General features: G+C 42.0%; 1 protein-coding gene across 1 annotated transcript in view; it reads right to left on the reverse strand.

The window, feature by feature from the left end:
• Window positions 1-230: 230 nt before the first annotated feature.
• SLC7A11 (solute carrier family 7 member 11) overlaps window positions 231-24,659 on the reverse strand; it is a gene marked incomplete at both ends in the record, with an annotated part of 66,140 nt that continues 41,711 nt past the window's right edge. Inside the window, 6 exons of the mRNA XM_080929254.1 lie at window positions 231-295; window positions 5,821-5,998; window positions 7,264-7,413; window positions 9,287-9,383; window positions 10,172-10,275; window positions 12,049-12,172. Coding sequence (XP_080785380.1) covers window positions 231-295; window positions 5,821-5,998; window positions 7,264-7,413; window positions 9,287-9,383; window positions 10,172-10,275; window positions 12,049-12,172 — 718 coding nt within the window. The remainder of the gene's footprint in view (window positions 296-5,820; window positions 5,999-7,263; window positions 7,414-9,286; window positions 9,384-10,171; window positions 10,276-12,048; window positions 12,173-24,659) is intronic.

The following is a 24,659-nucleotide window of genomic DNA, read 5'->3' on the forward strand; positions in this document are numbered from 1 at the left end:
CTGCACTCAAGAACTGGGAGCTTGCCTCACTGTATGACTTGCATATCAGTTTGCTACAAATATATGGAGTTACCAGTAAGTTACTCAGAAATTAATTCAAATACACTAGAGGATATGAATGGAGATTAACTGATTCCGTTAGTCCATCATCAATGTTGTGTTTTCTTGAAATAAAGATCCATTTTGTATTTCAGTCCTGGGCAGATGGCCAAGCTTTCAATGCATTAAGTTCATAATTCTTTAGAGTCTTCTGGTACAACTTCTAGTATAATCTGTAATGTTCTGGTTATTCTGTCTATAAAGAAATGAAGAGAAATTAAAATGCATGAAATTCACAGTGGCATAAAAATAGCAAAATGTGAATTATTTGGGATGAATGCTGAGAATACATAGCTACCTTCCTCACAGAGCAATTTCAAGAATCATCTACTTCATTACAATTCTATCATCCTCAGTTAGTGTGCTGTCATCTCTACAACTTCCCATGATGCTTTCTCAGTAAAAAATTTATTAATATTTTGCATTTGAATAAGAACATTTATTTATGAACCAGAAATCTGAAAATATTTTGAGACAATGGGACCAAGATATAAATAAATGTTTACAAATATTCTTCATGTTCAGCTCAAAATGGGTTTGTTCGTTTTTTTACATAGGGGATAATAACCAATTTCTCATGACAGTCAGGAAGACAATAGTGTTTTCAGTGTCTAATCTGTAGTAGGATTGAGAAAATTACCTTAATTATCAAGACCTTGTCTGTCTCATGAATAGAATGAGAAACTTGAACTAATTTGGGTCACTAAAATTTGGGCCTTAGACCAATCATATTATGCACCCTGACAATTCTGACTTTGCTTTAAGTCTAGGTCTCAGTCTCCTAATTTAGAAGCTGAAGGTTTAACCCACAAGAGGGTACTCTGATGAACATCAAAATATAATAACCCCTGGGTTGAATGACTTCTAAGGACATGGCTCTGACCACAGACCTAGGGTGCTGGGCTCAGTGGTGATGGTTGTAAGGGGCATTCTTGTTTTCTTGTTATCACCAATCCCCATAGAACATCTTCCAAAGTCTCCTAATCTTAGGGAAGCCTATGTACCATTCTCTCAAAGGTTCCAGACCCAAATCATCTTCCCTCCAGACAATCTTCTCTCCTCTGATAACTTGTTATTCTAATAAGCCCTTGCAAGTAATACTCAGCTACATTTAAAAGGTTATTCTTATCCTTTGCTCTCTGCTCATTGTGATATTGCTAAATGCCCCTCATTTGAACACTCAGTCCTTATCTGTTTGCGCTGTTTAGAAGGGCTGGGGAAGTTTAGGGGTACAGACCCACTGGAGAATGTGGGTTGAAGACTTTATAGCCCAACCTTGTTTCCTGTACAGTCTCTTCTTGGTTTCTGCTCCCTTGCTAAAGACAGTAAGACAGGCCACCTAGGAAACTCCAACAGTGTGCCTTTTATTCTATGATGGGCTGTCTTCACCTGAGCCAAAACAAACCTTTCTCCCTTAAGTTACCTTTTGCCTGGTATGTTGTTCCAGAACAAAGAAAAGTAACAAACATAGTAGTAATCCCTGAGGTAGTTTGCCTCAGGACCCATCTGGGGGTTTTTGTTTGTTTTGTTTTTGCTTTTGTTTGTTTTTAACCCTGTGTTTATTGAAAGGGGTAATGTACAGTAATGTCAAATAGTAAACCTTACATATTTCTTAAATAAACTGTATTTTATACAGTCCACTCTGCCATGAAAGCAACAATCAAACCTCATATTTGCAGAAAAGGACAAGGGCTTATGAGAAAGCCCTGTGAAAATGGGTTTATGGGAAAGTTGTCTATCAATAGTCCAGGGAAGATGGCATTTATAGATAAACAAGGAGCTAAGCAATTGATGGTAGTTGGCTAGGAAGTCAAAAGGAAAACAAAAGAAAAAGAAAAGCAATGGGGTTAAAGAACTAAGCGTTTAAACCCATGTTTCAAAGGCATCCCTGTATAACCCCTAAGCTAATCTCTACATCCAGTCTTCTCGCTCAGCCTTGGCCCTCCACTCCTGACATCAAAGCTCTTCCCTGCTGCTTTCCCAGAATGTAGGTTCCCACGTGTTCTCTTCTTAGATCCCTGGTGTGGGAACACTGCATGCATCCCAGACAGCAGCACCTGGGATGCCCCTGTGTCCCTTACCATTCTCCGCTCAGCAGAGCAAGACAAAGTCCCAGAGTGTGTGCTTCTGCCTAACCAGCCCTACTGACATTCTCCCAGCTCTCCCTTCGGGGCCCTCGTGGCGCCGTAACTTTGATTTGATTCAGAAAGGTATTTGGCCTTAGGTACACATTGGTTTCCCAACCATTCCTCCTATGCTGTCCTACAACAGTGGGGCTGGCACAGGTGCTCAGTGGGACCAAGGAAGCTTCTAGAAACACTGCAGCACATGTAGCTTTGGAGTGTCTCACATCCTGTTTATACTCCCAATAAGATTAGTCGCCATACAATAATAAATCCATATTATTACCTTTTCAAGGTGGGCCGATGACCTACAGTTGAAGTTTTCCGTAATTACAACCTACAGAAATTCACAGCCATACAGTGACTAAGGTTTCATGTTTCCTCCCTTGTTTCTCAAAGTAGACCAGAACTACACTGACTTTCACAGTCTTATCCACCCATCCCATCTGGTATCCTCAGAGGATCACCAGCCAGGACTGGGGGAGCTTGGGAAGCCGCGCAAAGCTATCCTGCCCTGGAAATTATATTAAAAATAGCAGTATGTTCTCTTAAAGGGGGGAAGAGGTGAATTATTTTGTATTTGTTTACGTTTGTTTTTATATTTATTTTAATTTATTTATGTTTATAATTATTTACATCTACTTAGTGGAACATCTCTTGAGCCCCTAAGAAATATCTAGGCAAGCTTAATGAACTAAAATGGTAAACGCTAGCTAACCTTCAGGACAAGTGTGTAAATGTTTTCACCAGCTTTCAGCGGACTGTTCCAAATGAAGCTACCTTGACAGACTTCGAGCAGCATATGCTCTTGGCTCTCAAACTGCAAGCTTGCTGTCTACAAAGATGGATTACAGGCATTCTGCTCATGTTGACCACAAAAAAAAAATTCTTTTTTCTCTTCCCTCCCTTTTTTACAACCAAAGATTTTATTTAAATAAGGATGCCTCTGTATCTCTCCCTGAGCAAGAGGGGCTGACTGCCAGTCACCCTAATGGCTCTCAGCTGCAATAGGGTTCGGTGGTTAATGAGCGGCTCATTTCTGGGTTTAGTGCTCTGTGCATCCAAACATATTATGGTGAACCTGTACACTTTTCCTCCTCTGGGAAACTTGTCTGCCTGTAAATAAGTGGATAATATAAATATAAATATATCTATAACATATTCATAATGTAGATATTACATATGATTTGTATTATCTGCATCATAATTTTTATAATTTGTATTACAAAATATATACTAAACATATACATTATAATATATAACATAATACAAATATATGTAACATATAAAAATATGTACATAAATATATTTATATCATAACATAAATATAATATAAATAATATAAACAACCAAGCATCAGCCCCTTCATTACAGACAGAGGAGAAAGTTTTCTGCATATCTGACTACCCCCTTAAGAGAGTGCTTTCTTCTAGCTTTGGAGATGCTGTTGTATTAAAAAGTGGTTCAATACTGGCATCCTGTGGCCAGAGACATTCATCAGATCTCACTAAGGCTCAGAACACTCCCTGACTGCCAACCAGCCTTGCACCAGTACCTACATCTCTGCACCAGAATGATGTCTAGTTACAACTTCTGGAAATAGCCCTGGCATGGTGCATTTTGGTAGATGGCCACATTTTCCCAGGGTTAATATATTCACACATACTAAGGTTAAAGAAAAACTAAACAAAAACAAACAAACAAACAAAATCATAGAGACTACAGAATTTCACCGGGCAAAACAACGTGATATTAAACCACTGAACCAACTGCTCTGGGCAAGGCTCTCCTGCCTCCAAGGTCACATGGAGTTTTCTCTCTAACACAAACATGTCTTTGGGGAAGGGTCGGGTACTACTGCAGGACTCTCTGGTTTCATCTCTGTGCTTTGTTTTGGCCAAAGGCTAAGAAAATACTTGCTTCTGCAGCAATAAATATTATGAATTTTCTTTATCTTACTCTAAGAACACTGCCTCAGAGGAAAATCAAATGGAATGACAGAAGACTGCTGTTTTCCCCACTTCCTTCCAAGGCTTCTATAAAGATAAAAAGCGGCAATGATCTCAGTTCAAAGCAGAGCACTGTGCTCTGCCGCTGGTTCAGAATCAACAGCGTCCAGAGAACCAACAACCACCCTGGGCTTCCTTCACTGTAGTTCCTTCCACACATGGAGACGTGCAAAACATCATCAGAGGAAGAAACAGCAAAAACCCCAACACTACCAGAAAACGGAAGAGCAGCAGAGTTAAGATCCTGTTTGAAAATGTCTGATCTGAACTGACAGACCTGTGTTCGTAAGAGGAAAGACCTGCTCGGACAGGCTGACTGCACAGGGAAAGACAGAAAGCCATCTTGTTGGGACAACATGATGAACTTTTTCTCCCCAGCCTGGTCTCAAAGGCTGCTGGCTCTTCTAGGCCGTGGTCTGCCGGGTGCAAGGCCTCTCCACTGTTTTGATCTGATATTTTGCCATAGGATAAGGACTTAACGCAGTGAATTTGGTTGTCCAGCAAATGTGAGTTCAAATCCTAGATGTAATGCTCCAGGACCTGTATACCTAATTGTAAATTTTCTCTCTTGATGAGCTCTGGTTCCTCACCTGGGTATGGGAAACAGAATCTGGAACAGGGGTCTTATAGTGAAGGTAGGGAAAGAGCTCACCAGCTCCCCTGACACCAAGGCTCTTCCAAAACGACCTTCTGACCCAGAGACCTTCCATATTTCCTCTACTGAACAGGCTACCAACCTGAACTGGCGTTTTTTTCTTTTAAAGTCCTCCTGGTCCTCCTGCTAATGGGACCCACCCTCAGACATCCCTCAGCTCTCATCCGTGTCCTAAAGAAACCACCCATGCTCTTTCGGTATCTTCAGGCTCAACCCCGTCTCCACCATTCTTGGTGTCCAGTATCGCCTCTGCAAAGCCAAGTGGCTGCGTTCTGGTCCCAGCTCTTTTACTTACACCTCCATGACTTGGAAGAATGACTTAAATTCTCTGGTGATATTACTCAGATCTACACACTATGGACAATGGCTTCTACTACTTAAATGGTTGTTAGGAGAAAGTGGTCACACATGCACTAACATATAGAAACCATACAAGAAAGCTGCTACTCTTGTTGTTGTTGTTGTTGTTACTGGAAACCTCTTTGGCTCACGTTTCCCCATGTAGTATTATAGCCATGAGGTTTAGGACATTTGCTAGCTTGCACCTCACTCCCTAACAAACTTAACATCATTGGTCAACTTAATGTTATGATAGTCACTAGACTGCATTTAACCAAAGAACACAACCATTATGTCCCTAAGGGAGTCAAAAGAGCAGTGGGCAGCATCGATAAACTTCTACCTAAAGAAGCCATCCTTCCTCTAAAAGCCCAGTGACTACGATCACCAGAATGAAATCCCCCATGGGGCTGCCCTCTAGGTGACTTTCCTGTCTTTCTCTTCACACTGCACTTACAACGCAGTAACTGGGTTTACCTGACCACTGTACCACCTGGAGCTTTAGTGTTTAAGAGATGCGTATTAGCTGTGTGCAGATTTATGGATTTTCTGCAACACCGTATGTAGCCAGGGCCAAGATGCTCAAAAGACTTACCTGACAATCGTCTGAACCACTTGGGTTTCTTGTCCCAAACAATGAAGAGATAATATGCAGGGACCCCAGTCAAGGTGATAAGGAAGCCGACGCCGGTGCTAAATGGATCCGAGTAAAGGGAGAGAACAACCATGAAGAGGCAGGTGAAGGAAAATAGTGCCGGGATGAACAGAGGCACCTGAAACACAGCCAAAGGAAAACAGCTTCACTCCCGAGCAAGAGACCAGGGTGACCGTCTCCTCAGAGAGCATGCATCAGGTAGGTGTTGTTAACTGATTTAGAACATGTGATCCAAGTCTCGAGCTAGGAAAGTGTGTTGTTTCCTGGCGGATGCTCTACTCAAATTTCTTAACTGGGAACGCATCAATCTGATTTCCATTTCTCATCTTAAAAGACTGGTTCTTTGATAATGACAATTAGAGCCCGCTTTCACATGGAGTGGAAAGGCAGTGGCTCTGCTACGTGTTAAAACCTTTCAGTGAATATTGATTTCCTGTTGAGAGTCACAATAAGACCCAATGGGAATAAAACAGGCCAACTCCTAGTCACCAGCTAATAAAGATGCTGCAAGCATGTGGCAACGATCAGAGGCAAATCCTGATAGCCTGACTGGCAGCATTATCTGTGCTCCGTCTTAAAGGCAAATGAACAGTGAGATCACACCGACCCACGGACGTCTGAGACTGATGACAGGGCTGTTCTCCAGCCCTCCCCACCCCTGCCAGGTCTAGTAACTGGTCACCTACTCAGTGATGAGCTTTTCCTTTGGTATTTTATATTTCTTTAGAGCGCTGGTTCTCAGCCTCCCTAAGGATGCAACTGTTTAATACAGCTTCTTATGTGGTGACCTCCCCAGCCATAAAATTATTTTCATTGGTACTTTGTGACTGTAATTTTTATACTATTATAAGTCATTATGTAAATATCTGTGTTTTCGATGGCCTTACACAGCCCTGTGAAAGGGTCCCACTGGTGGAGAGTTACAGCTTCATAGATATACATAGACAGTAGGGAAAGCAGCCAGCGGTAAATTTACAATAGGGACTAAAATACCTAATCTATACAGCAGAACCTGTGACTGAGTTTTAATTAATGAAATATTCTTTTTTCGCCACCCAGCTCTCTGCAAACATTTAGTATGAAGGCAGGGTTAGGCCACGCTCTAAGAATACCCAGCTATTCATGAAAACCCAAAGTGCAAAGTATCTTTGAACACTTTCTCGTCTTGACAGGTAAAATCGCCAACAGGTTCACTATATCACACCTAAAATGCATATAGTTTCCCCAGTGAAGTGCAACAGAAGGCACCCCCTGCAAGAGTTAAATATTTTACTCCTCAGGACCCTGCCCCCACTCAACCTCCCTAGCGTCAAGTTATGGCAGAAAGAAATCTTGGTATTGGAAGAGAGATTTATGCAAACTCGTCGAGTTGGCTGAAGCTACCTTGAAAGGACGATGCATATCTGGACGTTTGTATCGAAGATAAATCAGCCCGGCGACAGCCAGCCCCATAAAAAGCCATCTGGCAAAACTGAGGAAATTCAGAAGGCTGTAGAGGTCTCCAGAGAAGAGCATTATCATTGTCAAAGGAAGCTGGGGGTGGAGGAGAAGAGACAAAGTAAGTGAAGGGAACAGGTAATACCAAACAATAGCATTGCCTCACACTGAGTGTCCTGTCCGGTAGTTATTTATAACGCTAAGCTACCATCCTGACCAAAGCCTAGATTCCACATACCTCTTTTCCATATTCTGCCCTTAGGCTGCAGTGAAGCCTCCTTTAGAGGATGCTGTCACGAGCACCATTTCAGTTTGAATTCTGAAAATTTGCTGTTTTGTTACTTTGTCAGTTCCTTTGTCATCAGAAAGGAGGCGGTGTCTTTCCTGTTGTTTTGCTTTTGTGTGTGAGGCTGTCCATTTTCTTACAGATGCACATGTGTATAAAGGCAGAGATGTTTGGAATGCATGTGGAAGCAGGAAGACTTGTGAGACAGAGTCTCTCACTGGTCTAGAACTGGCCCCGTTGCTAGGCTGACCGGCCAGTGATCTCTAGGGAGCCTCCTGTCTCTGCCTCCCAGTAACTGGGATTATGAATGCAAGTCACCATGCGGGCATTGGTTCTGAGGGACTAAACTCAAGTTCTCAGGCTTTCGAGACTAGCAGCGTGCACAGGCACACTTTACCGGAGACATTGTGTTTTCAAAGAACAAACATTTTTTAAAAGTCCAATCACTCAAAATCATGCAGAATCAATTAGCTAGATGCCAATCATCAATATTAAATACAGATAATGGGAAAACTCAAAGGAAGCTCTGAAGTGGTTTCTGAAGTGCTCTTGGGACCCACACATGGGCAGCAACTATGTGAAGGTGAATTTCTTGGCTATTGAATGTGCAACATTGACCTTTTCCTACTCCAGGCCAGTTCTCCCCCAGTGCTAGCTGTGTGTGACCCTCAGGACCAGGGAAGAATAAACAGAGATCGAGGGTGTCAGAGCAGAACTCTGCAGCTGAAAAAGCCAAGGACAGCATGAAGGGTGGCAGAGGCTCCACAGGAAAGCCCTCTTTACTGACTAAGACATCATGTTCCCACAAGTGACGTTAGCTTCCAGATTGTGCGCAGAGTGTGTGCGTACTTTCAAAAGAAATTTCAAGGGAATAATCTGAAACCAATTAAATGCACGGAGAAGAGAAAAATGTCCAGTGTGTCTTAGGGCGCTCTTGACAGAAGATTCTAGTTAAGAAAATAAAGTTACTAAAATCAGAGGAGAAAAACAATGAGAGCAACTCTGCCAATGGGCATATGAGGGTTCTTACACTTCCACAGCCTATTGTATTCCACATTCCACTAATAATGTCCCCAGTCTAGAGAATTCTAGAGAATTCTAGAGAATTCTAGAGAATTCTAGAGAATTCTAGAGAATTTCACAGCCTCCATTTACATTTAGGATTTTTCTTTCTCCTCTTAAGGTTTGCCTCACAGGCCTCAGTTACTCTTGGAGAATCTTTCCGCTGCCTGGTGTTTTGTCTAGGCTTTGGATCATGTTGGATGGCAGGAGCCAGGAGGAGGCCGCAGATAATTTTTGCATGGTCTGCTTCCATCTGAACTCTGAGTCCCGAGCTTAGATTGTATCCTTGTGGTTTTTCCTTTTTCTTCCCTTTGAGGTTCTCCGCCAAAGAGAGAAACCGCAGCCTACATTTCCCTTCACACCTTACAAATGTCTGCCAAGATGAAACAGACCTTGAGGTGGGTCATATCCCAGGACATCCAATACACATCAAAAGCACGGAGTCAAGGCAAGCCATGGCAAGAATCTCTGGCCTCCCAGTCATGACACACTGAGCAGCAACTTCGTGGGGAATCAGGATATCTGTCCCATTGCCTCCTTCCTAACCGTTCTTCGAAGTTACAGCTACATGACCTGTTCACAGGCATTACCATAGCTACATAAATTTTTCATAGGCATTACCAAAACAATAACAGCCGGCAGAGGAGTGTGCTTGTGGACATGAATCATAGAGAGGATTTCCGGTAGGTGCCCTTCTCGAGATGCGACATAGAATAACCTGTGGGGGAGGGGAGGGGAGAAACGGTGATGTTGACTACTGAATCAATCATTCAAATGGGAACAATCCTGAAATCCCGGAAGCCACATGGACACATCTTTCTCGTACTAAGCCTCTTGGCATTTCTGATCTTGATCGCTTGGGTTGTGTTTTGAAGACAAAGGGCAAATTCCATCCTGAGTCTCGTTTCAGGACATACAGAGCCTGGGCAAGATCTTATATTGCTCTGAGGAAAGACGATAGCAATGTAAGATCCAAATGAAGTTCTCCCTATACGTGAGTAATTGGTGGCAAATTCAGTGCTACAATGCTAGTGTCACGCCAAGCCAGCACACACGCATTCCACATATACACACATGCACACGCAGGTAGTATTAACCTTTCTCTAATTTAAGTTGTAACATAAATAGGCAAAAAAAAAAGGTTTTTGTACCCTCAAACTAAGAAAAAGAGTTACAGATGGTGGGGTGGTGATTTCTGCTTTCAACTTTACTGTTCTTCGTGGCACCTTCACAAAAACAAAAGACTTCATGGCCAGAAATAAAGACCCCGTAGACAGACTCTTAAAAAATGCAGCATGCCCTGCTCAGAGTGAGCTTTGTGTAGATGCGCAGCGCCCTCTACTGGACAGAACGAAACATGCGTCACTGGAATCTACTAGGAACGTGCATATCCCTTTAAAAACAACAGGTTCGGAGGAACTATTGCTTTTCTCTTTAAAAGTTATCCTTATCACATCCAATCTCTAAAACAGAAATGTGTTTCTCAAAATACATGAACTCTCTCACCTGGAGACAGCGAACACACCTCCGTTCATGGAGCCGAAGCAGGAGAGGGCAACAAAGATCGGGACTGCTAATGAGAATTTTCCCAGCAGCCGCTCAGAGAAGGTCTGAGGAAGGAAAGAACGGAGCAAATTAATGCTTTCCCCGAAAGTGGAATAAAATGAAACAATTTAGGCCAAACTTGCTCTTTGACTTTCTATTAGCCTGGTGCTACGTGAATGTTTTATAATCCTTCTTTTTCGTTAGGGTCAAACTGACTCCAGAAGACAATCATCAGAAGCGGGTACCATGGCATTGCCTGTCTCAGACCTGCGGGCAAAGGTCTGAACAGTCGCCTTCTCTGCCCCTCCAAAGCAACGATCCGTTTACTGACTCTTTATCAACTATTGCCTCTGCTAAGAGGAAGGGGCTCGGTTCGGAAATTCTACTTTTAGAGACAGAAATTGTTCTGCACGGTCCCAGAAAGCCAACTTTGCATTAGGAGGTATAGATATGTGCTCGGGAGTGTTACCGGGGCTTGTTTCCTGTACCAACCTTCGTGCTGGGGAGTAAATCAAAACAATAGACAACTTGACCATTTCACGACACGAGTGAGTCAGTCTGAAGGCTCTTTGCCCCAGTAAGTCGTACCAGCTGAACCTGTTTATGGACTCAGCCCTCCCCACCCTAGGAGGCTGTCGTTTCCTTCCAGGGTTTCCTGTAAAAAAGCTAGAACACACGTCTAATCCCGACAAGCGACTGAAGATAGAAATAAACGGTGGACGAAGTTCTAAGATTTCCTCCTAGGCTGTCACACATTTGCAGCTTTGCACATTTGCATAAAGGGTGCTTTTTATTTTCTTTTTGGTTAATACAGGATTTTCCCCCCCATTGTCCTTGATGCAGCTGGTGCTATGGGATTAACAGAGCCCATTACGCTCTCCACAAATTAGTACTGCCCTTTGCCCAGAAACGTGAGGCAACCAACCAGACACCCGGAAGCTCTGTGCGTTTCAGGGCCTGACAGCACCGCAGAGGACAAAGCCCTTTTCAGACCGCGACCTCAGACACACAACAGGAGATAACGTTCCGTTCCCCGCAGGGTGTTGCTGATAGGAAGTGAGACTATGTTAAAGGAATCGCCTTAGGTGGATGGGAGTGTCACTGGACCTGGACGGGTATTAAGTTTTCACCCTTCCTGACTTTGAGTTAATGAGTGGATTCTTTCTTAGGAGTTAAAATGTCTGAGCAAACACAAGTCTGTGTTACTGAAAAAGCAGTCTCATAACGTGATCTTCGAAAACAAATAGAGTCCCAGTGTCAAATAAATGTGTGGAGATGCTTTGGAATTATATGGATGCAGCTCTTAGGGAGTTACAGTGCTCACTGGAATCTCCAAGTAGCACAGGAACAGCTCCACTACTCCTCCAAGGTCATGCTACACATGGATAAAGACACAGGGTCCTCCTGAAATTTCTAGAATGATACTTTGGGGAGAGAAACCAAGTCAACATAGCTAGAGATGAGGAGCCTGGGTCCTACTTTGCATGTCAAAATTCCATCGATTCCCATTAGGAAATTGTACCTGTCCTTAGAAATGTGTTGGAAAATACTCCCCCCTTCTAAGAAAGCCTAGACGGAGTTTCAGGCAACTTTATAGAAAAAATAATAATTTTTATGAGATTAAGAAAATAATGCCAGAGAGATCCCATGGCAGAGGATAACTGTATCCTATGACATATGCTGAGTAAGGTATACTCTAAATCTCCAAAATATTATCATTCAGGGCATGGAAAGATTACTGACTTCAGAACACTCTCTCCTGGAGGGAGCCACGATAAAGCTGCGTCCTCAACTCATTAAGCTAGGTTCGAACTCTCAAGGCGGCACTGTAGACTTACCACCGCCACAGCGCTGGACTGCAGCAGCTCCTCAGCGCTGATGGTTGTGAAATAGGCTACATTGGTCAGGACATAACCAACAGTGATGATGGCCATGGAGATGCAGATTGCAAGGGGGATGGTTCTGAAATACACAAAGACATCAGGCACAGGTCATCGCTCAATGTCTGCCACCGAAACACACAGAAGACTAGTTCCAGGGATGGATGCTGTGCCGTGGCACTAGGCATCACTGAAGGCTTCGTTGGTACATGGAAGAACATTTTATCAGAACAAAGTACCTTTGCAACGTAATGAGATCCATGGGCTTAGGCATTTTGTATAACTCGTCGATTGCTCTGTTCCCTGGTAATATAGGTCTACCCCATGCTTTACCCCCATGAATGTTTCCGCCCCGCTATCCTCACGGTCACCTGGAAGGCGTGTTAAAGCACAGGCCACTGAGCCCATCCCTGGGTTTCTGATTTAATGAGATCAGCATCACTCCTGTGCTCCTCTGTGATCCTGATGCTGTTGACCTGAGGACCACATGCCTTTCCACTACTAAGCCACCAGGCAGACAGCTTTCTAAAGGGAGCTCTCCAAAGCATCTTCCACACTCAGGCTTTTCCCCCAGGCAACTTGTGGTGCAAAGGAGGGTGGGCTGTATCTACCTTAGTCAAAGACAGCAATAAGAATTTTGCATGTAAAGGAAGTGTTCACAATAAAGACTCTGCACGTCCTGCTGTGAGTTCAAAGGACTCTCAAGATCACAAGCATCTAATAAAGCAGCCGTGCAGATAATCCCAGGAAATTAGAGGTGACATGCTGTGAGGTATGGGCGACTGGACAGTGCTAACACTGTGTGGCCTCAGGAAGGACCCAGCACAAATGCAATCTTATGTCTTCATTTAATGCACTGGGAGAGCCAGGAAGCTACTGACCCTCATAATTTGATTCCATGTTACCGATACACATTACTTGCTTAACATAATCGCCTCTTCAGACCCTTTCGAGTTCAGGCATCTTAAACCTTCAACTCCCTGCACAAAAGCTGGCCATTTTTATTTTATTTTTTTTATGTATTTATTTTTTGTAAAGCCATCCTGCTTATCATCCCTTGGAGAAGCTGCACCCTGTAGGGTGCCTCTAATGAAGACCTCAATATAATTTCTTCCAAGATGAAAATGCAGTACAGATCCAGGAGGGGAAAGGCATGGTCAACCTCACTTGCAGAGCTAGATGTGTTTAACACACTAAGTCCCAGCTCATTATACTGAATGGCAATCTCCCCTGCTGAGAGCAGGCTAAAGCGGCCAGTCAGCAACTGCCATTCATTATGCTGCTTGCAGCCTGACACTAGCCCTGATCCCAAAAGCCTTCAGCCTTGACCTCCAAACCCTGGCATCAGAACATGAAAGTAGATGTTCTCCATCCCCAGTGTGAAGAGGGTCCTGTGGAATTTTCCCGTGGGCACCATAACAGACCTTGCTAGCCATAATTGATATGTGCTAAATTTAAATCGAAAGAAAAAAAAAAAAGTCACCAAGCCAGTGAAATACAAGGCAGGGAAAGCCATCAAAGATGAATTCTATGTCTCTGGAACGGAGGGCAATGCTGGGGGTAAGAAGGAAGAATGAGGATTCCCCTTCCTGGCCACTGTTTGAACTTGGGATCTTTCAGCTTGCGTAGTGGCCCCACCTGGAGGGCACACCGTCTCTGTGAAGGGAGGTGGTGATACAGGGAAGGGGAGAAACAGGCCTCCCATTTCTTCCAAGCTCATGGTTGATTAAGGTATGTCAAGGTTCTGTATTAACCAAAACTGACTTGACCTTGCTCAGTGCTGTGTGATGACTAACTTGTGCAAGAAAGGGGGTAGGACCACACTACACAATTCTGAAAAATAGCAGAGAAATGCATGTGAAACTTGTGAGTATGGTCCTCCAGCATGGAACTGAGCCTCCTTCCCAGGCACCCGGAAACCAGCCCCGCTGCCTTTCTTGGGATGAGCGTTTTCTCAATGGGGCTTTAGATACCTTAACAGAGGGCAGGCTTAATTTTCTCACGTAACCACTATCAAACAAAGCAGCCAGCCACTGGTCTGCCACCCACCCCCACCCCACCTCCACCCCGCTCCCACCCCGCCCCAATGTTCTATTAAGCATTTTACCCCCCACTTTATCCTTGGAAATTCCTGGGAGCTGGAAACATAAGCGCTGTTTTGTTTATGAAAAAAATGGGGTCCTTGGGGTTTAAGTAACTGCCCAGGGGTACCAAGCCCGTAGAAGCTGGAATCTGGATATGTGCATGACCTAGCCTGAAATCAGGGGCTTTTTAACCCTGAAGTATGTATGGCTTCCTCAGCTCTAACGTTCATGAAAATTAAACATGAGACTATGAAGCTGAGAAAGTCTTATGAAGAGTGCATTCCTCACAGGCGTGCAGGAATATAAAGGGAGGGGGAAAATCTGGAGATTTATTGCATGTCTGTAGAGCCCAACGGATAATGTCGGAAGAATCTTCTTAGGTATTTTCTGTTTTCATGAAACAGGTCCCTGATTATTATTGTTGTTGTTTGAAAGGAAAACGTTCACCTGGTGAATTTCTCCAGAGGTGCTTGTGTATAAAAAGGAGAAACATCAACATGCTTATTTATAATAATTTGTAATAAGTTATTAAGAAAAGTGCTTTGGAGCCAAGCATGCTAGGTAGCCCTTGGGGGGAGGGGGTAACCACAGGCCCCGGAAAGAAGAGCACAGAAAGTGAAAGGTCATGCTGCGGAGTGCAATATACCATGATTCTACCTAATTAGTTCAAAGGCAGCCCCGGGAACTGGAGACACTGTGGCTGTCTAGCCACTAGCATTCCTGACTGTTCTCGGGTTCCTTTCTACTTTGTGGGAAGGGGTGGGGCTGGGGCAGATTTTGTGGTTGCTTCGGCATAAATAGCATCCTTTGTGAGCAGCTAACCTGATCAGGGCTGGGCACCATGTGGTTAAGTCCTGGTAACAAGTATCAAAGCACCAGAGCCACTGGGTGAGCAGATCTAAGCTATTAGGCTAGGTCAGAGTGATCTTCCTGGAGGCTTTAGATGCAGAGGGTAGATAAGCATGGTTAGAACCCCAAGAGGAAGGCCAGTGGGACAGGAAATGGAACTGATTAGAGGAAGGAGAGGAGAAACTGTGGGTATATGAAAGTTGCTAACTGACTGAAGAGTTGACCATCCATCCTAAAGGGCAACAGGAATTTCATCTTTGTGGTACGAACAGCGCACACCCGTAAGCCCTCTGCTTTCCCAGGGTTTGAACCCGTTTGTTGTTGGTTATAATGAACCAAACACCAAACTGACTAAGAAGAATTCCTTTGCCCACAAGGAAATTCTACTGTCTCTAATGCTTTTTCCGATTATCAGGCAATAAGGGCATCTGATAATTTTATTAGTTGAAATTTGTCTTCCAAAACATCTTAGGTGGTCTTCCCACTGCGTAATTTAAATTGGCATCTCTAGCCAGTCTGGTCCACACAGAAGAATGTTTCATTCTTTGGAGATACCAACTGGCAGTCTAAAATATTTGCTCGGGAGACACTTTCCATTTCTTGTTGTTATGGGTGATGGCTCACTTTTAGAAATCTATGTAGCCCTCCTCTCTCACCACAAAGACCATTGATACTGAAATGGAGGTGTGGCATTTCAGATCTTTGTGGAATGGAGCACAAAATAAAATTTACAACGGTATGTTTAAGTCGAAGTTAAATTCTATATTCTTCTGGGCAGAGAAGCCAAGGTCCACAGAGGTCAGAGACATGGGCCAAGGTCCCAGAAAGCAGTGAGTGGAGAACTGGAAGGCAGATCCAGCCCCCTCACTGTTCAAACTACCAGAATGTCTGTTGCAATGACATCTGGACTGTTTAGTGATGACTTTTATTTCAACTTCAATATCCGCAGGGCCCTGGTTTTATATAAGTGATACATTATCAGACCAACAGTCACATTGTACACCATATGCCTTGTGTCTGGGTCTATGAACTAAAAGCCACCACACATGGACCTTAGGTATGTTGTGATTAAGCACCAGAGAGACTATTTCCAGGAGTTCTATTTAACCAGGAGCTACTGCTATAAAATCAGAATGAGTAAACCCCACTTGTTGATATTCTAGCCCTTCAAGGAAAGATCGAAGCAAAGGGAGTTTTGCTACTCAGATAACCAGAGTAGTGTCCTAATAATTTGAATTCAAGATGGTCCAAGGTTGTTTCATAACATGAGCAAAATCTTCCAAGACTGTTATGAATCAAGTCTGCCCTCTCTGTCACCATGAGGACCAAGAAACTAAACCCAAGGGATGTGTTCTTCTGTTTAAGATACATAACTGGACACGGTGGCAAACAATACAGTTATTTAGAAATCAATCAAGCAAAAAAAAAAAAAAAAAAAACAAACATAAAAAACTCTGCCTACATACTCTCCTATGTTCTGGAACCTTCTAACCGGTTCAAGTTTCAACTTTCAATTTAGAATGCACTAATATTTCAATGCATATATTTGCCATTCAGCAAAGTAAGAAGAAATATCATAAATGATCAAACAGAGCAAAAGAATGGGAAACATTTTTATGTGAAATAAGTAAATAAATGAAAATTTATGTTTCCAAAGGAAAACAGCTGCTGAAAAATGGGGGAGGGGAGACTTTGCTTTTATATAATTGAAGTGTAGCCATGCTTCATTTCAATATAAAATATTTACAATCATGTTAAGTGCCTTCCAAACTTGATGCACCTTCCAATTCTAACTATTTTAGAGACATACTTGCTTCAGATTTTTCTCTATAGTGACCCTGCAGGGATTTTGAAAGACTGATATAATTTTTTTCACAGATTCAACAAAGAAATAATTCAAACCTCATTATCTCTCATTTAGATTCACCCAACTTACGTTTGTGAATTATCACTTATTTTATTACCATTACTATTACTTTTCTTTAATGCTTCAAACTTTGGTTGTATATTACAGATCAAATGTTAATAAGCTTAAAAAGTTTTCCATGTATCTCACATTCATGATTTTATGTGCATGTGTTACCCAGTTGTTCTGGGTCTTGGTCATAGTCATATCTTAAGTAACCCTTGGATGTTGGACTGCCAAATGTGGCTACGTACTTCCTCACACCCTTAGCTAGGGGCAATTACAACTGTCATTGACAATTTCCCAATGTTTGAGTTCTTTGTATCTCCTACTTTTGTCAGTGAATTTTGCCTCATTAACATTTAGTGTAGTATGGCTACATCTCTAGTTATCAAGTAAGCATGGGAATAGACTATTAAAAGGTACAAAAAAAATAAATAAATAAAAAACCCATCTGGGTAGATATAGCAAGCAACTTGGGTGCAATTTGACAGTGAAAGAAAAACAAAAACTTATCAAGAAGAAGAAAATACCAGATGAGCCTGTTTAATGTTCTTAAAGGATTTGTGTTTATGCCTAATGACTGTTCTGGAGCACAAATGAACGCATAGACACTCGAAGTTCATTGTGACAAAAGAGCAGACAAATGTACCACTGAGTTCAAACCTATCTGTCCCCACTTCCTGCGGAGCACAGCAAAACCATGAGTTGTTCTGGGACACTGCAAAGCCAGTCATTGTCACATCTAAACCTCAAAGTTTGTTCTCTGCATCCATGGATGAAGAAGTCCATAAAGAGAAGAAAAAGACAGAGGGGCATAGAAGGAGACCTGAGAAATTAGCAAGCAAGATTGAGACTGAGAGGCCACCGGAAGCCTGGGATAAAGTGCACATATTGGAATATGTAACAGGGAACACAGAAGGAGGACAAAGGAAAGAGCTAAAAGGATCATGTTTTCTCCCCAAACTTCACAGAAGAAATGAAGGAAAACTCAAACTTATGACTCAGAAATACAGGGTAATAAGCAATCACAAACATAAATATAAGCATTTTATCCCATAAATAGTTTATTTCTTGTCCTACTCCTAGAATAAATTCATGACTAAATAAAATTATACAGCAAAATGTAGCGTAAGCATAAATTTTCATTTGCTTCCACTTTATACAATCTCAAAAACTTTGCATTATGTGTATCTCATTTTTCCTCATTTTCTGAAGATTTAGTATGTGTCCTCTGGATACATTATAGTTATCTATATTTATCATGAACAAACACAAGCATATTTTAGGCAAGTTCTAGTTTATAAAGATGAAACTGTCTTTAAATTAAATGCTTGCAATTAAATCATAGGATGAAATATCTTAATAGTAATAAGTTAAATTCCACAGTAGTGGCTAGTTATTATTTTTGCTATGATGTACGTATAATATTTCTCTTAAAATTCCATTAGTTTCCTCATGATTTGAGCCAAAGTGCATTGAGGTTTCAGTGAACCACTTTTTACAATGGTGTTACTGAAAGTCAGATTTATGAACAAGGCACATAATGACATACTAGTTTGGGTTCCTCTTTCAAAACTGCGTTATTACTGAGAAGTAGCTAGCCAGAAGAGAATCCCCAGGCTTCCTCATGTGTAGGAAGGAATGTGACTCATTTTTAACAGCAGGGATTGAGTGGATGAATAAGTTAGAGGCTGAGATGGCTTACTGCCCTAGCTGAGATCTACCCTAAGATTTCTATGGTACTCAGTGTTCTGTCACTGTAACAAACTCCCCCAGAGAATCAGTATCTGAAGAGATGAATATCTTCTGTCTCCCTGATTTAGAGAGTTTTGGGCATAATCACCTGACCCAGATGTTTGGGACTGTGGCAAGGCTGTGCTTCATAGCCAGAGTATGTAATGGGATGTCTTTTATCCCATTTTGGCATGGCCAGAAAGCAAAACTGAGGTAAAACAAGGAAACAAGGTTCCATAATTTCCTGTGAAGGTAAACTTTCATTGACCCAAAGACGTCCAGGGTGCCTGTGTGTAGAGGTTCCCTCTCAGATAAAGAACTCCAGTGAGACTAAGGATACTCTAAGAGGAGATGGAAATTCCATCCTAAAGGGAAGCTCATGAAAACTCACAAATAAAACGACTCAGAAACTTTAGGAAGTCCTTTTCCATATACTTTTGGTAAGGACTGCTGAAGAACACTCTCAGGCATATCCAGATGCCTCTAGGAAACAGAGACCAGCTAAGCAGCCTGGAAGACACATCTAACCTGTTGAGCTGCCTGGAGATTGTGCAATGTGTTCCTGGTTCCCAGCCTGTGAAAACCCTGTGATAGGTTTCAGTGCCACAGTTGTCTCTGAGTCATTTCTGCTCCTGTAAGTAACTCCCCACCCATATTCCTATAAGTAACCTCAGTACATTCATCGGTTCATCAATTTGGACTCCAGGGTATCCTTACTTTAGCCTAAAATCAGTTCCTTTCATTTGTTCACTTCTCCCCAGTGTCAAACAATAAGGCCACACACACCTCTGAATCATAAGATCACCCCCTAATACTACTACACTTGGACCAAGTCTTCATTTCCTGCCCGTTGGTGGGACAGGGGGAAACATTTATTTTGTAGAATGCAGCAAGACTACTTCCTGAGGAAGCCATACCATGGTAGGAAATCTGAATTGCCAAATTAACATAGACAAAAGACTACTAGGGAGGCAGACATACCCAAAATGGAATGTTGTAAGTTTTACAAAGTAACCTTTTGGTGGTTTAGAGACAACCTATGGGTTGATTGTTCATTCAACAAGCATTAAACTTAACTATTCGAAGCATAAAGGACTTCCTTTGTATAATTCCTTTCTCTATGTTTGTAGATCTTTAATTAGGTTAGATAAGACTAAAAATGTGACCTCATTAAGTCGTATTGTATAACATTTTATTTAGCTTACAGTGGATAAGCAAAGGGCATAAAAATCTTAATGGCCTAAATGACAATGTGAGATAAAAATGGATATTTGTCTGATCAAGTTAAAAAGAGAAAGTAAATCATTATTGAAATTCCCCAGAAACAGCAAACATCTTATTGTTCATGATTTCGAAACAACACGAAATATCTTGAGCTCCTGAAAAATACCAATCTAACAAAGAGAAAAAACACAATTACAGACTTTTATTCTCAGCGATGCACAATTAAAGAAAGTCGCTGCTAAAAGCACGGTGATGTATCCGGAGTTTACCCACTTCTGGGTGGTATATGCAAATTGGTATCAAAATTCTGTCAGGCCAAAATGTACATTTACTGGAAACTGACAACGTGTCACACAAATAAACTAGGCCAATCACATATCTGACAATCAGTGAGAAATGGGGCAGATAAACATGTAGCCTTTCAATTTGGACAAACTATTACTTCTGTTTCCAAACTTGGTTCCAATATCTCTGACCAATGACATCAGATTAAATTAACGATCGCTTAAGTGTTCATATCTGTTAGGCAAGTAGACAACTAGTTTTCGAATTGGATCTCTAGGAATCAAATAGAAGGCGAAGAGTAGACAGGTGGACCGTGGCGATACAGTGACCACGTCAACCACCTACACCTGCTTTTGTAATTTCAGTGCAGAATCATCTCATTAAAAATGATGTGATCTGAAACTTTTAAATAATTTTAAAATTATGGCCCAAGAAATTTCCTTTATGCCTTAGTAACATTTGGAGCTCAAGTGCCGGTTTCTAACAACTTAAATGCATGAATTTGTTTTTTAAAGTGCCTATACGTGAGTAATTACATAATCTGCTTCTGACCTTATAAAGTTGAAAATAAATTTAATATTATACTAACTGAGGAAAAATAATCATGGTAGATAAAGCTAATCTTAGCAAGAAAAGTATAAAGTTGACTAAGGAGCCAATAGCCATGGTCCAGCATTAGTGGCAAATCCCCTGTTGTGGTGCACATGATATAGCAGTTCAGGGAAAAGTGGTAAAGAGAAAAATAGAGTTGATGGGCTGAGCACCCTGCCAGTCTGGAAAGATAATATGTCATTTTCAAGCAAGTAAGGATGGAGACTCCTAGCTCGAACGGTTGATGGCTGCCTGAAAAGGTCACAGAGGCCCACAGAATGACAGAGCCTGGTCATGCTCTCCGTTTCCTCTTCCCCACGCTGTCTGGCCATCAAGATTCATATTCCCAGAGATGTGAAGTGCTACTATCATTTTTCATTCGGGGGAAAAAAGTCAAACCTTTTGGAAACTATGCTTTCATGCAGTTATCTTATATTTACTAATGTCTTTTCTTAGGCCACACTTTTACAGGCAAACCCCTATTGGAAGGAACATTATACCAAGGTAAAGACACTGTTCCATGACTCAGTGACACGTGACACAATCTTAGATAGGCATCTTTCACCTTTTGTTTGATATGGGGGTCTCTCTTAGCCTGGAACTTCTCCAAGTACACAGCCAGCTGTCAGGGGTCTGTATGTCTCTCACCATCAAAAAGAACACGTCAGTATCCTGTTTTGTTTGGCTAATGGGTTGGTTGGTTGGTTGGTTGGATTGTTTTGATTTGTTTGTTTGTTTATTTGTTTAGTTAGTTGGTTGGATGGTCAATTTAACAGATACATGCTAGAGTTATCTACAAAGGTAAATGTCAGTTAAGAAAACATCCCTGTTAGATTGCCTATAGACAAGTTTGTGGGAACATTTTACCAATTTCTGAATGATATGGAAGGACCTATAAAGTTGTGGGTAATGCTACCCTAAGCATTTGGTCCTATGCTATGTAAGAAGCTCATGGTTGGCATAAATGTTGATCAGTGAGGTAGAGTCAAAGACCAGGAAATAAACCCACACACCTATAGACATTTAATTGTTTGTAACAAATAAGCCAAAACAATACAATGAAGAAAAAGCATCTTTAACAGATGATGCTAGTCCAACTGTATGTTTGTGTACAAATAGATCCATATTATTCACCCTGAACAAAGTCCAAGGGAATCAAGGACCTCAGCATAAAACTGGATACACTGAATCTCATAGAAGAGAAAGCGGGAAATAACTTTGAGTGCATTGGTGCAGGAGACAACTTCTTGAACAAAATACCAACAGCACAGACATTGAGACCAACAATTAATAACAGGAACTTCATGAAGCTGAAAAGCTTCTCTAAGACAAGGGATACTGTCAATAGGGCAAAAACAATAAGGCTAGTATCCAAAATACATAAGCAACTGAAGAAATTAGGTACTAACAGACCAAATAACCCAATTTAAAATGGGATATAGAGCTAAACAGAATTTTCAACAAAGAAATCTCTAATGGCCAACAAGCACTTTAAAAAATGTTCAGCATTCTTAGTCATCAGAGAAATGCAAATCAAAATGGCTCTGAGATTTCATTTTACACCCATCAGAGTGACTAACAGCGCATGCTGGCTAGGATGTGGAGCCAGGGGAACACCCTTCCATTACTAGAGGGAGTAAAAACTTGTACAACCACTTTGGAAATCAATTTGGTGGTTTCTCAGAAAACTGAGAATGGTTCCATCTCAAGTTTCAGCTACACCACTCCTGAGCACATGCCCAAATGATGCTCCAGCTATGCTCATAGCAGCTTTATTCATAATAGCAGGAAACTGGAAACAACCTAGATGTCTCTCAACTGAAGAATGGATAAAGAAAAAGTGGTATATTTACATAAGGTAACACTACTCGGCTATTAAAAAACAAGGACATCAGGAACTTCGCAAGCAAATGCATGAGAACTAGAAAAGATTATCCTGGGTGAGACAATCCAGACCCAGAAAGACAAACATGGTATGTACTCACTTATAAGTAGATATTAGCCATAAAATACAGGAAAATCATGCTACAATCTATAGATCCAATGGAGCTCAGTAACAAGGAGGGCCCAAGGAAGGATGCTTGATTCTCACTCAGAAGGAGAAATAAAATAGACATCAAATGTGGATGGAGGGGGAGAACTGGATGGGAGTGGTGGTGAGGAGGGAACAACGGTGGGGATCAGATGTGAGGAGAGCAGAGGGGAGAGAGGACAGGAGAGAGGAAGGAATTAGTAGACAGGGGTCATCTCTGGGACAAGCTGAAATCCCAGGGTGGAGAAGCTCCCAGGAATCTATGGGATGATTCTAACTGAGACTTCTAGCAGCAGGGCATATGAAGCCTGAAGTAGGTACCTCCTGTAGCCAGGCAGGACTTCCAGTGGAGGGAGAAGGACCAACCCACCTATTAAACCTTTAGCCCCAAATTTGTTGTGCCTATAAGATGTTCAGGGAAAAAATATGGAGCAGAGATTGAAGACCAACCAATGACTGGCCCAACATCGGACCTATCCCATGGAAGAGAGCCAGCTTACTAATGCTGCAAATACTCTTAATGATACAGCACGATTGATAATGCTCTGCTCTGCTTACAGGCAGCAGCTTATCACAACTGCCTCCCAAGAGGGTTTATCCAGCAGTGGATAGACACAGATACAGAGACCCACAGCCAAATGTCAGGCAGTCTTATGCAAGAAAGGGAGCCCAAAGAGTCAAGGTCACTACAAGAAAACCTACAGAGTGAACTAACCTGGGCCCATAGGGGCTCACAGAGACTCAACTCCCAACCAAAGAACATGCCCGGTCTGTAGCTCGGCTCCCTATGCACATGTAGTAAATGTGCAGCTTGGTCTTCATGTGGGTCCCTTAACAACTGGAGTGAATCTGTCTCTGACTGTTGCCAGCTACTGGATCCCTTCCCCCTAGCTGAGCTGCCATGTCTAGCCTTTGTGTGGGAGCATGCATTTAGTTCTGCAGATTTGGGTTGGCATGAAGACCTATTCTTCTCTGAGGAGAAAAGGAGAGGGATATGGAGTGAAGGGGGACATGACATAGAGAGGGGGGCTATGATTGGGAAGCAAAGTGAATACACATACATGCATATACATACATACATATACATACATATACATACATACATACATACATACACATACATACATACATACATATATACATACATACATACATACGTACATACATACATACATACAGCAAGCTGAGCAATCTATAAGGATCGAGCCAATGGACAGCCTTCCTCTATGGCCTCTGTTTCTATTCTTGAGCTGAGCCCCTTCTCTGACTTCCTTCAGTGACAAAGTGGAAGCTGAGAGCTGTAAGACACAATCAGCCCTTGCCTTTCCAAGTTGCTTTTGGTCATGGTGTTCACCACAGCAAAAGAGACCGAACAAATGAAGCCATTATGCCCAGTTCCCCCAGCAAAGGTTAAAGAAATGAAGTTCGGGTTCTCACACTTACAGAGCAATTGTTGAAAACTAACCCAGTTCTCCAGCGCAAGAATAAAGTACTTTTACGTAACTTCTAAAGGGTGCTTGGCTTCTTTGGTTTCTATTGTTCATCTTTATCCTCATCCTCATCATCATCATGTGTGTACAGGTAATATTTCCCCAGATGTGTGTTTGTGCACCACGTGCCTGCAATGCCTGAGCGGCCAGAAGAGAGTTATATCCGCAGGGGACTGGACTCACAAATGGTTTTAATTCCCTGCACAGATGATAGAAATCCAACCAGATTCTCAGTGCTCTTAAGTATTGAACAGTCTCTCCAGTCCTGGCCTCTGTTAAATTTTAAACTAATATATTTTCTTTCTAGGACATTTCCTACAAGAAAGATGGTTCGTTAGAATAGGAAGAGACACTTTCTCCATTGGAAGCTC

This window comes from Micromys minutus (assembly GCF_963924665.1).
Source record: "Micromys minutus genome assembly, chromosome: 15".
Lineage (NCBI taxonomy): Eukaryota > Metazoa > Chordata > Mammalia > Rodentia > Muridae > Micromys > Micromys minutus.